Source organism: Dipodomys ordii, unplaced genomic scaffold (assembly GCF_000151885.1).
Source record: "Dipodomys ordii isolate 6190 unplaced genomic scaffold, Dord_2.0 Scaffold112, whole genome shotgun sequence".
Lineage (NCBI taxonomy): Eukaryota > Metazoa > Chordata > Mammalia > Rodentia > Heteromyidae > Dipodomys > Dipodomys ordii.
In genome coordinates, this window is record NW_012267328.1 from 1,351,591 (window position 1) to 1,366,534 (window position 14,944).

The 14,944-nt window shown below is 58.0% G+C and overlaps 1 protein-coding gene across 1 annotated transcript in view; it reads right to left on the minus strand.

The window, feature by feature from the left end:
* The window catches only part of LOC105994954 (dedicator of cytokinesis protein 2-like), a 68,134-nt gene that overhangs the window by 12,668 nt on the left and 40,522 nt on the right, over positions 1–14,944 (minus strand). Inside the window, exons 23-25 of the mRNA XM_013028622.1 lie at positions 14,557–14,807; positions 8,914–8,984; positions 7,797–7,903 (exon numbers count right to left, since the gene is read on the minus strand). Of these exons, the coding sequence (XP_012884076.1) occupies positions 7,797–7,903; positions 8,914–8,984; positions 14,557–14,807 (429 nt within the window). The remainder of the gene's footprint in view (positions 1–7,796; positions 7,904–8,913; positions 8,985–14,556; positions 14,808–14,944) is intronic.

Consider the following 14,944-nt stretch of genomic DNA (forward strand, 5'->3'; position numbering starts at 1 on the left):
GTGATTGCATGGTGTGGATGTGTGATTGCATGGTGTGGATGTGTGATTGCATGGTGTGGATGTGTGATTGCATGGTGTGGATGTGTGATTGCATGATGTGGATGTGTGATTGCATGGTGTGGATGTGTGATTGCATGGTGTGGATGTGTGATTGCATGGTGTGGATGTGTGAGTGCATGGTGTGGATGTGTGAGTGCATGGTGTGGATGTGTGTGATTGCATGGTGTGGATGTGTGATTGCATGGTGTGGATGTGTGATTGCATGGTGTGGATGTGTGATTGCATGACGTGGATGTGTGATTGCATGGTGTGGATGTGTGATTGCATGGTGTGGATGTGTGATTGCATGGTGTGGATGTGTGTGATTGCATGATGTGGATGTGTGATTGCATGATGTGGATGTGTGATTGCATGATGTGGATGTGTGTGATTGCATGGTGTGGATGTGTGATTGCATGGTGTGGATGTGTGTGATTGCATGGTGTGGATGTGTGATTGCATGGTGTGGATGTGTGATTGCATGATGTGGACGTGTATGATTGCATGGTGTGGATGTGTGTGATTCCATGGTGTGGATGTGTGATTGCATGGTGTGGATGTGTGTGATTGCATGGTGTGGATGTGTGATTGCATGGCGTGGATGTGTGATTGCATGGCGTGGATGTGTGATTGCATGGCGTGGATGTGTGATTGCATGGTGTGGATGTGTGTGATTGCATGACATGGATGTGTGATTGCATGATGTGGATGTGTGATTGCATGATGTGGACGTGTGTGATTGCATGGTGTGGATGTGTGATTGCATGGTGTGGATGTTTTCAGTGTTGCAGACCAGGCTGCATGAGGAGTGGCAGTCTGTCCACCTGAAAGGTGTCAGCTCTCTGACTCAGCCATGCCAGTCCCCCCTTCAAGATGGAGGTTCTGGGTTCTGGGAATCACAGAGAAAGCCATTAATCAGGTGGCCTGCTTTTTTTCAGAAAGTACTTTGTCTTCTCTTTAGTCATGATTTCTCAGAAGCAGCTGGCTCCTCTGCTCTGAGCTGAAACAATTTCTGTTATCTGTGATGGGACATGAAGGCCTGAGAGAGCGGCATCTGTAAAGGGCCGTCCCACTGTCAAGCCAACACACACACAGACGGCCCCGGGTCTCACCAGGCCCAGCAATGAGACCCAGCAGACCGGCCCCTGGCGACACACCGGACTGCAACCCGGGCCCCAGCGAGGTGATCTGCGAAGAGGGCACGGGAGGTCTCCGGCCTCGGCTCCTCCTTCTCTGAGATCTGAGACGTTTCAACCTATGGCAGGTGAGGCCGGGGCCCTTGTGAAGTCTGACGTGCCTTTGTAGCAACGTCCTGACCCGTGGAGAAGGCGTCAGCAAGGCTCTGGGATAACAGCATGGAGACCTTAGCCGGGGTGTCTGTCCTCTGTGGACAGACGGCCGTACGGTGAGCTTCCAACCCGGTCCTGGCTCCTTAGGAAAGTGCGGCTGAGCACCACATCCACACGGACCTGCCCACCTCACCACGGGCTTCTGCTGAGGCCTCCCCCACCCCCACTGCAGCCCCCCACCTCCATAGCTGAACCCTCAAACCACAGGCCGGATAAATCCCTCCTCCCCAAGTCATTCCCTCCTGGGTTTGTTCCATGATCTACAGCCCGCTCCGCCACCCAGTCCCGCCTCTCGGGTCCACACCGCCCTGCGCCCTCCGCCACCCTCAGCGTGGCTCTGCCCTGGGGTGCAGGCCGCCGTGAGCCCTCCGTACCCCCAGCCTCGGGACTCATACGCCCTCCCTCGGGGCCCCACGTGCTCCCCCCCCCACTTCTGGATGTTTGCACACATCACTCTTTTCCCAGCATGCTCTTCCCTTGACCCCCTCTTGGATTCTAGGCCCTCTCTCAGGACAACTCTCTGGGCACCCGGCTCTACCCCAGGCTAATCGCTTCCAGAGCGGTCGGGAGCACCTGCCTCACCCTCCTTGATGGGACCATGTGTTCACAAGGCTGCGTGCCTGGTTTGGTGTTTCTGTTGCTACATGTACACAAGAAAAGCTCCTGGAGGTCCTGGATTTGGAGTCCTGTCTGTGGTCACCTGGGTGGGGCCGGGCTCACAGGGCGGGCACTGGACAGCTAGTGTGGGCTGGGCTCACAGGGTGGGCACTGGACAGCTAGTGTGGGCTGGGCTCACAGGGTGGGCACTGGACAGCTAGTGTGGGCCGGGCTCACAGGGCGGGCACTGGACAGCTAGTGTGGGCGGGGCCGGGCTCACAGGGCAGGCACTGGACAGCTAGTGTGGGCCGGGCTCACAGGGCGGGCACTGGACAGCTAGTGTGGGCCGGGCTCACAGGGCGGGCACTGGACAGCTAGTGTGGGCGGGGCCGGGCTCACAGGGCAGACACTGGACAGCTAGTGTGGGCCGGGCTCACAGGGCAGACACTGGACAGCTAGCATGGGGGGGGTGGAGGGGGCCCTGTCCTCCCAGCACTGGGGCTGAGACCCCTGCGGGGCCGGCTGGACGCACCCCGTGGGCGCAGCAGCAGCGGGGGGAGACCCCGGCCGACACACTCCACGCGGACAGCTAGCGATTTGTTACTGCAACTCCTCCTCCAGCCGGTGTCAGGAGAAAACGCATTCCACCCACCAGGAAATCAATCGGGATGGGTCGGAGCCAGCTACAGCTCTACTAGCGTCTCTCACACACCCTCCTGACTCACCCCTCCTCCCCCAGACACGCCGAGTTACAGAACCCAAATCAGCCCTCAGCCCCCCTTCCGGCTGCCCGGACCCACGCACTGTGTCAGCCACCCTGGGGCCAAAGGACGCTGCGGGCTGGAAGAGCAGACTAGGCCACCGCAACAGGTGCTCAGGGAAAGAGTGGGGAGGAGAGAAAGAGGGAGGGGGAGGGAGGAGAGAGAGAGGAGGGAGGGGAGGGGAGACAGGGGAGAGGGAAAGAGGGAGAGAGAAGAGAGAGGGAGAGGGAGAGGGGGAGGGGAGGGGAGGGGAGGGGACAGCTCTTCCCTGCTCTGCTCTGATCCATCTTCTATTAAGGATCAACTCCGGGGGCCTGGTCTTGCCCAGCGGAGGCCGCCTTTGGGAGGTCGGGCGCCCGGGGCTCCAGCAGAGGCTGCGGAGCCTGAGGCGTGGGCAGCCAGCTCCCCCCCAGCCCCAGGGGCCCAGCTGGCCCCGGGCAGCTCTCGTGGAGAGGGAGCCTCCGTGGGGGGACGGGGCTCCTCACACCCAAGGCACTGTGGAATCAATTCTGCACGCCTCCTCCATTAGCGCCGTGTCTGAATGAGCTTTAATACGCACGTGATCGTGTCTTCGAGACTGAGCGAGAATGTATCATCATTAACCCTGCCAGCCTTGCGGTTAGCGGTGCAGGCTCCCCCCCCCCCGTGTGTAATAGAAATGGCACTATTTCTTTGGTGTCTCAAAGTTCTTACTTATCCACTGATTCTGGAACCCATTTTTCAAACATTTGACTCTAACAGCCTATAAGGCACTGGAGGTTGACTCGACCTCCCCAGCTCTTTTTTTCCAGCATTCTCTATGTGAGGATTAACTCTCTGGAGGTGGAGCTGGGTCTGGAGGCCCCCGGGCCTGGCCAGGGAAGGAGGCCGGTGGGCCAGGGGGCCTGAATGGGCACATAGAGAGTCCTAAGAAAGGGCACTCCAGCCCCAGGGGCAGTGACAGGAGCTCAGAGCTCTGGGGTCGGCGTGGTTACAGCCAGGGAGAGACACTCGCTCTGGGGAGCAGGAAATAAACTAAGCAGTGTTGGAAGACTGACAGAGATCATGGGAGGAAAAATCACCAGAAAGGGCAACCAGACGCGCCTCTCTTCCCAGGCAGTCATGCGAATTAGGGAAGCGAGAGGTTTGCCACGCGAGGCTCCACTGTGATGGATTGCTTTAATATTCTGGCCTCCCTCCCTCGCCACACGCTACCTTTAAACCGCAATAGCGGCAGGGATGGGGGGTGACAGATCGCACCCTTCTATCCTCCTCCTGCCCCCCCTGCCTCCCGGTCACCTCCTCTCAGTGAAAAACAAGATTATCAGAAGGGAGAGCCACTTCTCAGGAGATCAAAAGAGGAGGAGGAGGAGGTCTGAGCCATAACCTCAACGTTGGTTGCCACCAAACGCCACAGTGTGTAGTTTATCATTTAAAACATCAGCACAAAGCCCTGGGCTGGCTGATCGCCAAACTTCTGAAGTTCCTGTAGAAGAAATCACCTGTAAAAGCATTGGCCCATCTGAGTTTATCACAGTACCGGGGCTAAACAGCAGGAACTCCTCCCCTGGGCCCCTGCATTAACTAAACACAGGAGGAAGTTTGGTGCATTTGCTTTTCTCCTGTTCTAAACTGCCGCTCGCTGGTCACCTGAGCTTCTAGAAAGACACAGTGAACGCAGAGATGACGGTCAGCCGAGTCACACCCTCATGGGGGAGTAGTTAATTCTCTGTCTATTTAAATCTAAAGCTCAGCGGGTGCTGCTGGCTCACACCTGTCATCCCAGCTACTCAGGAGGCTGAGATCTGAGGATCATGGTTCAAAGCCAGCCTGGGCAGGAAAGTCCATGAGACTCTCTCTCCAATGAACCACCAGAAAACCGGAAGTGGCGCTTGTGGCTCAAAGTGGTAGAGGGCAATAGACTTCAGCAAAAGAGCTCAGGGACAGTGCCCAGGCCCCGAGTTCAAGCCCCATAACACATAAAAAAAGAAACCTAACACGTGTTTCTGTGCCCTGAAGACGGGGGCGGAGCTGGGGAAGGCCTGCTCTGCCTCCTCCCGTGGCTGCCTGTCCCGTGGCGGGCCCCTCCCCACCATCCACCATTGCCACATCTTCTCGTGGCGTGTCGGGGCATGTGTCTGGAACTACCACGGGGCGTCTCCAGAGTCTGGGCCTGCAGATGAGCGCAGACAGGCCTCTCTGGCCTCTCTTTTCCTTTTAGATCTAAGAGTCCTGTCTCTGGCTGTTTGTTCTCTGGCAGGAGGAAGCGTCCATCAAAGGACCTGGAGAGGATCAGATATATCCCCTTCCCCCCTTCCCCCCACCCCGTTCCCACGAATCGCCGCTCCTGCCAAGGGAACCCCACACATGCGCCACCCTGACACAGGTCCCACAAATCTCCCCACGCCTGCGGTGGTGAGCTGTGTTCACCCTACAATGGGACGGCCTTGCGGGGAAGAGCGACTACAGCTTTGAGAAGGATCTGACATTTGGGGGGGGCAGGGGGGAGAGAAGCTCCAAAAGCCGTCGTGTGCTTAAGAAAGGCTCGATACCGCGGCTGCAGACGCCCCAGGTTCTGCACGGCGCCCCCCGCACCTCCCAAGCGGAGCTGACCGGCCCTCGCCGCACCCGGCCTGGTCAGCAAAAGCACAGTGCGTGCCGGGAACGTATAACTGAAGCCATTCGGGTAAAAGAAGACGCGGGTGTGGGTTTTTTCCCACGCTAATTTTAGGTGTAGGGACACAAGATTGAATTCTCCCCACTGTCCGCAGCCTGGGGCTTCCGTCCTGTATGTACAGGGCTGGAAACTCGGCTCCCGGCTCCTGTGGAGGCTCCGGTTAAAGATGAGAGGTCTGGAGGACAGGCAGCCAGGAAGCGAGGTCAAGCTTGAAGGGGGGGGGCACAGCGGACATAGGAGTCAGACCCAGCCGGGGTGGGGCCCGCAGGGGACAGCCCGGACGACAGGCGGCTGGGCTGTCGTGCTCTGCCCTGTCCCCCACCCCTCTATCCCGCCCTCCCCTGTCCCCCCTGCTCCCCCCCCACCATCCCTGCTGGGCCTGGACTTCTGATGGATGTGCAGCCATCAAATTCCAAAGAGCCGGCCAGGAACCACAGATCCTGAGCCAGGAAATTCCTCTCTTCTCTTCCTGCAGAGCCACTGCCGCCTGTGCCCCGTGCCAACAGCCCAGCGCCCGTCACGGTGTGCAGCCCGCTGTGGGCCAGGAAGCACCACCGACGCTCCTGAAAGGTGACTGGCCTGCCCAGGCCTCCCTGCAGAGCCCAGGGTGGACGCCCCGGTGCCCGGTGTCCGGGCTGTCGGTGATGTTTAAACCTGGCAGTGCGGCAGGGATGGACGCAGCCCGGACCAGGCAGGCAGGACAGACGCCCACTGCAGACGCGGCCCACTGAGGTAATTTCTCAAGACCCTCATGGCATTTGTTTGGGGAGAGAGACCCCTGCAAGGGGCAGCCAGCGCCGTCCCCCGGCCTGAGCCACATCCCGGCCCTGGCAAAACTCCAGTGAAAGGTGGTGGCCTGTGGTGAACAGGCTACTGCACGCATGCTCACCCCTGCACACATGCTCACCCCTGCACGCATGCTCACCCCTGCACGCATGCTCACCCCTGCACGCATGCTCACCCCTGCACACATGCTCACCCCTGCACACATGCTCACCCCTGCACGCATGCTCACCCCTGCACGCATGCTCACCCCTGCACGCATGCTCACCCCTGCACGCATGCTCACCCCTGCACGCATGCTCACCCCTGCACACATGCTCACCCCTGCACACACGCTCACCCCCTGCATGCATGATCACCCCCTGCACACATGCTCACCCCTGCACGCATGACCACCCCCTGCATGCATGATCACCCCCTGCACACATGATCACCCCCGCACACATGACCACCCCCGCACACATGATCACCCCCGCACACATGATCACCCCCGCACACATGATCACCCCCGCACACATGATCGCCCCTGCACACATGATCGCCCCTGCACACATGATCACCCCCGCACACATGATCACCCCCGCACACATGATCACCCCCGCACACATGATTGCCCCTGCACACATGATCGCCCCTGCACACATGATCACCCCTGCACACATGATCACCCCTGTACACATGCTCGCCCCGGCACACATGCCCACCCTTGCTCAAATGCTCACCCCTGTGCACATGCGCACCCCTGCACGGGCCCGCTCAGCCCGGGTGACCCTCCAAATTCTAAGACCTCTCATCTCAGGCACAGCAGACGTCACATGGCCAACATCCGTGTGAACCAGGGACCTTACATTGGTAAGGGCACAGAAACTAATGCTGACACAAAGGCCATTTTTCCTCCTCATGGGGAAGGGAAGGCAGGGGGGGGGGAGGAGGGAGGAAGGGAGAAGAGGAGTCACCTGTCAGCTGACTGTGATCACTCTCTTAAGAGAGGAGAGGCGAAGGACAGAAGGGTTCTGTGAGTGACACCACTGAGGGACAGCGCTGCGGCCCGGCCGGACCTCCTGCCGCACACAGGAGACCCCAGGCGCCGGTTGCTCTGGGGGGTTGGAGGCTCCTGAGGGATCTTACGTCAGATCCACACGACCTACTCGGCACGTTACCCACCCGAGGGCCATTTGCTTTTCTTCTAAGAGCTATCACCCCGCTGACGCCTCCTCCACCCGCACGTCTGTGGCCCAGAAAGCTGCGCTGTGAAAAGCTCTTGGGTTTATTCTCACACTCTAAATCTGCACGACTTTGCAGAGAGAGGCTGGGAACGAAAGGAACCTTCAGTCACATCCCTTCTGGCTGAGAACAGAGGTGGTAAACCACGGAAGTGGGGGATAGAAAAACACCCCACCCCACCACATGCCCGGCGCCTAACTCACCACCGCCTCACACTTTCTCAAGGAGAATAAACGGAAGTGTTCCTCACGTGAGAGTCCAGGCTGACGTCTAATGGCCCCAGGCCCGTGGAGGGGCATGGCCTGTCCAGGGGCCTCGCCCGGCCAGGCACCCCCCCGCCCCGTCCGCAGACACCCCGAGCCGCCCTGCACGGCCGGCGGCGCTCACCTTGCTTCTTGAACAGGTTGCTCTGGACGACCTCGCTCAGGGACTGCACCTTCTGCTTCTGCAGCTTCACGGGAGGAATGCAGGTGTAGAACTCGTACAGGAGTTGGCTGAGGGGAGGGAGGGAGCAGTCACACCCACCAGCCACCTGCCACCCCGCCAGGCCTGGACTGGTCCCCCTCTGGGCCCCAGACACCATCCTGGCAGCATCAGGCCCATACTGAGCCTCAGAAGACACGCAGACGCACTGTGGGTGCTGAATAGTAACAGGACTCAGACGTGCACATCTGAAGGGAAATGACACCCAACCACCCTGGTACTGACTGTGCAGCAGGGCCAAGATCTGTGTCTATATACACATATGAATGTCTACGTGATCTGCGTCTTTATGTGTGTACAAATGTATATGTGCCCTGTGGCTTTACATATGTATAAACATATACACATTGTGTGTCTTTATATGTGTGTAAATATATATATGTGTCTAAATGCATGTGTGGATCTGTGTCTTTAAAGATTCAGCTTGTAAACACTTGTAGATCAACACTGAGGTTTGGCAGAACACATGTGTCTTCTGGGAGCTCTCGGGGGATGGGGTCGGGCTGGTAGGGGCACTTGGGGGATGGGGTCGGGCTGGTAGGGGCACTTGGGGGATGGGGTCGGGCTGGTAGGGGCACTTGGGGGATGGGGTCGGGCTGGTAGGGGCAGCTGGAGCTCTCTCAATACCATCTTGGTGACTATCCTCTGATCCTCAAAGCATTTCAGTGAAAAAAAGGTGGCTCCTAAACAAAATCTTCTATTCGTGTCGTCTGAGACCTTCGGGAAACTAAGGACAAGATGGCGTGCGTATACGGGACTCAAGACCTCTTACTCCCACGGCACCGGCTCTCCCAGGAGCAGTTACCAAAATGGCCCAACAAAACTCACCGTGCAACTACAGGCGGCTCCCCTGGTGTGTCCTCCCCGGGCTGGCCTGTCCCTGTCCCTGGGCCTGTCCCTGTCCCTGTCCCCGTCCCTGTCCCTGTCCCTGTCTCTGGGCCTGTCCCTGTCCCTGTCCCTGGGCCCGCGCCCCGACTCCCTCACAGGACAAGCAGCTGGAGGAGGTGTGAGTGGTTCTCACCTGAGCAACTTCGCATCGAAGACCGTCTCCACATCGTGCAGGACGGACGGGATGTATTTCAAAGCCGCCACCTGCGTGGGACGTGAAAGACACAGTGAGATGCTGGGCACACGGATTATGGCCAGCTCAGGTCACGGAGCCCCGCCGGAGGCCCCGACACCCCAGAACGGCGCAAGACCAGGGAGAACAGAACAAAGGCTCTGTGCGCCCGCTCGACCTCCACCCTCGAGGGGGCAGCAGGCCGGGCAGCATGACCGCAGCCTGGACACAGTGTATGTCCCCACTCAAAGTCTGTTTCCATGTCTTCTCAGCCACCGGGCTTGGTCCAGACAGCCTTGGAGTTCATGTCTGCAGAATGGGGAGACGGATGTCTCCCTTGGCTGTTTTTTGAGCACTTTATTGGAGATAAAGGTCTCACGGACTTTCCTGCCCAGGCTGGCTATGATCCACGATCCTCAGATCTCAGCCTCCTGAGTAGTTAGGATTGCAGGCATGAACGACCGGGGTCCGGTGACTTGGTGATTTTTATTCTTTTCATTTTCTCCATGTTCCAGGTAACTAGAGCTATTGTCCCTTAGCAACCAGACACAAATAACAGTAGTGAACACTTCTTTCTTCAGGAATATCTTAGTTGTGCTAGCCATGCCCAACTAAGCTTCTTAGTGAAAAACGATTAGGACTGTTTTCTGAGAATGAGCAGACAGCACGCTGAACACCATTAATAGATTATCTGCTTCATTACCGCCTGCAGGGGAAATGCTTTTCTAGATTAAGAACCTCAGTCTGGAGAACACGGTAACCAGCGCACAGTCACGGAGCTGGCGACCAACCGGCCGCTGCTCTCCGAGCCCCAGCCCCAAGGCCCTGGATCCGAAGACAGCCTTGCTCAAAAAACCGCTTTCCCTGAACTCGCCCCCTCTTTCCTCTCATTATGATTCCCAAATGTCCACATAATAATGTGTTTGATATCAAAGAAAGTTACACCAATAATGTGTCAGAGTGGAAATGCCAGGCTGGGTGATTCCTAATCCTAGATTCTGAGGGGGCAGACATCACAGGGGGAGGCCAGCCTGGGCAGAAAAGCCCAGAAGACCCCGCCTCAGCCACCGCTGGGTGCAGTGGTGGGATCCTGCCATCCCAGTGCCAAAGAACACACAAACAGGAGGACCGCAGTCCAGGTCAGTGTGGGACAGGCAGGGGGGCTTGAGTGGTAGAGCACCGGCCTAGCAAGCATGAAGGTGAGCCATTCAAACCCCAGCTCTACAACAGACAGAGACAGAGAGACAGAGACAGAGAGACAGAGAGACAGAGAGACAGAGAGACAGAGAGACAGAGAGAGAACAGAGACAGAGAGACAGAGAGAGATAGAGACAGAGAGAGACAGAGACAGAGAGACAGAAAGAGATAGAGACAGAGACAGAGAGACAGAGACAGAGAGAGAGACAGAGAGACAGAGAGAGACAGAGAGAGAGAGACAGAGACAGAGAGAGACAGAGAGACAGAGACAGAGACAGTGAGAGACAGAGAGAGAGACAGAGAGAGATAGAGACAGAGAGAGAGAGAAAGAGATAGAGACAGAGACAGAGACAGAGAGACAGAGACAGAGAGAGAGACAGAGACAGAGAGAGACAGAGAGAGATAGAGACAGAGACAGACAGAGACAGAGACAGAGAGACAGAGAGAGATAGAGACAGAGAGAGAGAGAAAGAGACAGAGACAGAGAGAGACAGAGAGAGAGAGAAAGAGATAGAGAGAGAGACAGAGACAGAGAGAGAGACAGAGACAGAGAGACAGAGACAGAGAGACAGAGAGACAGAGACAGAGAGACAGAGACAGAGACAGAAAGAGATAGAGACAGAGACAGAGAGAGACAGAGACAGAGAGACAGAGAGAGATAGAGACAGAGACAGAGAGAGAGAGAAAGAGACAGAGGCAGAGAGAGACAGAGACAGAGAGACAGAGACAGAGAGACAGAGACAGACAGACAGAGACAGACAGAGACAGAGAGACAGAGACAGAGAGACAGAAAGGGATAGAGACAGAGAGAGACAGAGAGGCAGAGACAGAGAGAGAGAGAGAGACAGAGAGACAGAGAGAGAGACAGAGAGACAGAGAGAGAGACAGAGACAGACAGAGAGACAGAAAGAGATAGGGAGAGAGACAGAGAGACAGAGACAGACAAAAAGAGAGAGAGACAGAGACAGACAGACAGAGAGACAGAAAGAGATAGAGACACAGAGAGTGTGTGTTTTCTGATTAGAAAGCAAGCAGAAGAAAGACGTTTGTGTGGTTTATGTGTGTGTAACTGTAAGGTTCTCCGTAGGGTGAGCTGCTCTGTTAGCACAAGATGGACAGACATTTTAGCTGATCTGGTCAGATGACCTTACAGGAAGCCATAACAAACTCATCTTTGTAGCCGGGCGCTGGTGGCTCACACCTGTCATCCCAGCTACTCAGGAGGCTGAGTTCTGAAGATCGTGGTTCAAAGCCAGCATGAGCAGGAAAGTCCGTGAGACTCTCCTCTCCAATAAACCATCAGAAAACCAGAAACGGCTCAATGGTAGAGTATTTGCCTTGAGCTGAAGAGCTGAGGGACAGCGCCCAGGCCTAGAGTTTAAGCCCTAGGACCAACAACAACCACAACAGCAGCAAATTCATCTTGGCCAACTATGGTTCCCCCATACCGCGATCTATGTGCATGGAACACACAGTCTTTTTAAGTGAATAACTCGCAACTATATTTCACAGCTCTTGGGTTGCTTTCCCTCAGTTGTTTGTTCATATCTTTTTCCCCCGTTGCTCTTTTCGGTGATTTTCTCCTCGCTGCTTTGTGACGTTTCCTTGGCAGCACCCACGTTCGCCCTCTCGCAGGAGCGCGTTTTGGAAGGATTTCCTCTTGCTCCCTCCGCTGTGTCTTGTGGCATCATCTCTCTCCTTCCTCGTGCAGAAAGGTTTTAATTTGCAAGCTGTCAAATGTGTCAGACCTTTTCTTTACAGCTATTGGATTCCATGCCTACAGATCTACTCATTATTCATTCCAATCCAGATGATCTGAGAAAACACACCTTCCTGGAGCCCTACTGGGACGGGGCAGGTCCGCTGCCGGGGAAGGAGGGTGGCAGGAGTAACGGGGAATGGCCGGTCAAGACAAAGGCAGAAGCAAGCCGGCGTGCCGTGTGTGAGGCGCAGAACTTCCCGCGACAGGTAGCACGGAACCGTGGCACGCGGCGGCGCTCCGGGCAGCTCCGGCCCCGGGCGCTTCCTCTCCCAGTTGGTCAGGGAGCATCTTCATCTGGAAACCAAGGAGAAGCAGCAACACCGGTGCCCGAGGAAGGGGCGGGAAGGGATGCGCGCAGGGCCGGCTGGAAGTGGGGCGTGTGGAGCCCTCTCTCTTCCTGACCACGGAGCTGCTCTTGTCCAAAGAGGAAACCCACACAGCAGCGAGAAAGGACGACACACCAGCACCCCCGAACAGGGACGCGAGTATTCCTCCCTCCAGATAGAGCCGGCAGGAGTCTGGGCCTCCCCTGAGAGTCTGTCCTCCGGGACACTGCGGTGCTGTTAGCAGACGGGCGGTGGTCAGGGGAGGCGGCCTGGGTGCTCCTTTAAGCCGACCGTGCCATCCGCAGGGGCATTTGTGAAACACGGGGGTCTTGCAGAGACTGGAGCTGCACAGGGCCACCGTCCGTCTGCCGCAAGCTCACAAGTGTCTGCCGTGGGCCTCATCGGTGCCCAGAGCTCTTCTGACCACAACTCCATCCACTCCTGGGGCATAAAGAGCGCTGACCCCGGAGGTAAGAGGCCTGGGTGGACTCGAGGTCGGGGCAGCACCCCCCCCCCCAGCCAGGGCAGGTGGAATCGGAGCCAGTGTGCTGCTTCGGGCAGACTCCCCGGAGCCCCGGCCGCTCGGGGGAGCCGAGCCGAGCCCGGAGCTGCTCTTCCTGCCCTCTTTGAACTACTGGCTGTCAGCTCTCCACCAAGACCCAGCAATAAAGGGAACGGCGGGAGGCTCTTCACAAGGCCTGCTGGGCCTCAGAAGTCAGAGAAACAGCTCACTCCCCCCCAGAACTCACAGCGGGCCGGGCTGAGACTTGAACCTGGCCTGCTTTCCTCAGAACTCACCGGGAGGACGCCGGGGAGGGCTTCCAGACCTGCCACCCCATGGGAGGCTCCAGGGAAGCAGAAATGCCCCCCCCCCGTGTCCCTCCCCAGCCGCGGAGGCCTGACCAGCAGATCCCGGCTGCTGCGCTCTCCCGCCCCACACAGCCCCCACCCCCTGCCCCCATGGTTAGGACCACAATGACCCCTTGACCCCTAGCCCCCAAGTCTTGTGTGGCAGGGAGGGGGAAAGGGCGCACGCTTACTTGGATAAACGAAGTCAGGCCTCCGTGCATTTCCCATACTGCTTGAACTACTTCTCGTCCTCTAATTCCACGTGGGCCAAAGGGTGAACCAAGGCCCAGGAGGCAGAAATGACCAGGCCCAGGCCCCTGTGAGGGGGCCCGGCTCAGCCCCCGGGCTCAGGCCCGCGTGGAGTCCGGGGTGCGCGGACGGCCCCGCCGCAGGCTCACCTCGCCTGACCCCGCCCGGACCGCCCCCACCCGTCCCGGCGTCCTCCGAGAGCGAGCCCGGCTGCACAAATGCGAAGCACCTGCCTGTGAATCCTTCCCCACAACTTGGCAACAAGCGTGCACCTGGGTGCAGAGCGCACCGTGGGCTTTATGCAAATCCCCAGGCTAAATTCGGTCCTTTAGAGCGAATTGCACGGGAGAGGAAACCCTTTCGGAGGCTCCGGGGTGGAAATCCAGGAGACGCGAGCGGCATCATCCGGGTGAGGCCGGCAGGAAGAAGGCTGTCCGCCAGGCGGTGGGAAGCCGGCCGGGGGGCCTCAGCCTCCCTGGGGGCCTCAGCCCGGCCACGGGGCCTCAGCCTCCCGGGGGGCCTCAGCCCGGCCGCGTGCCACGCCTGCTCCGCCCCCCGGCCTCCCTCCAGGTGAGGTCAGAGGGAGCCTAATACCCTGCAGCTGGGGGGGGCGGGGGACATCGTGCTGACCCTGGAACTGCTCCTCCCCTCCTTCCTCTGCCTTCCTGTCTCCCACTCTCCCTCTCCCCGGGATACCTGTCGTCCACACAGCAAAACAGCCAGGGAACTCCAAGTAGCTCTGAGATGGTGTTCCCCTGCCCGCCCCTGGACCTTCTGCAAGACGGCGCCCCCTCCACATTTCTCTCTCCGGGCGACTGCTCCTTTCCAAACTTTGTCCCGCACCTGCCACCAGTTGCCTCCTTCCTCTCTGTTCTCCATTTCTGCCTCTCCAACTGTGCCGGCCTTGGAGCCTCTCTCTCTCGGCAACTGGTCAACCTCAGTGTGTCCCACCCACCCTACAGCCCCGTGGCCCCAGGCAGGGCTGGAGCCGGCCCAGGTGTCCCAGTGCGGTGGAGACCGGGCGTGGCCCCAGGTAGCTCTCGTTACACAGTGGTAGGGAGCGCCGCACGGGAAAGGGGGAAAGGCTTTCCTTACGCCAGAACTGTAAGGCTGCAGTCCCAACTAAGCTCGTCCCAGGACAGCCAGTGCCCGGGGGCTGTGCAGAGACCCAGGAGCCAGGGGGCGGGCTGCAGCACAGTCCTCTTCAATGATAGTGATTACAGCACAGTCCTCTTCAATGATAGTGATTACAACACAGTCCTCTTCGAGGGTAGTGATTACAGCACAGTCCTCTTCAAGGGTAGTGACTGGAGCACAGTCCTCTTCGAGGGTAGAGATTGCAGCACAGTCCTCTTCGAGGGTAGTGATTGCAGCACAGTCCTCTTCGAGGGTAGTGATTGGAGCACAGTCCTCTTCGAGGGTAGTGATTGGAGCACAGTCCTCTTTGAGGGTAGTGATTGCAGCACAGTCCTCTTCAAGGGTAGTGATTGGAGCACAGTCCTCTTCAAGGGTAGTGATTACAGCACAGCCCTCTTCAAGGGTAGTGATTAGAGCACAGTCCTCTTCGAGGGTAGTGATTGGAGTGCAGTCCTCTTCGAGGGTAGTGATT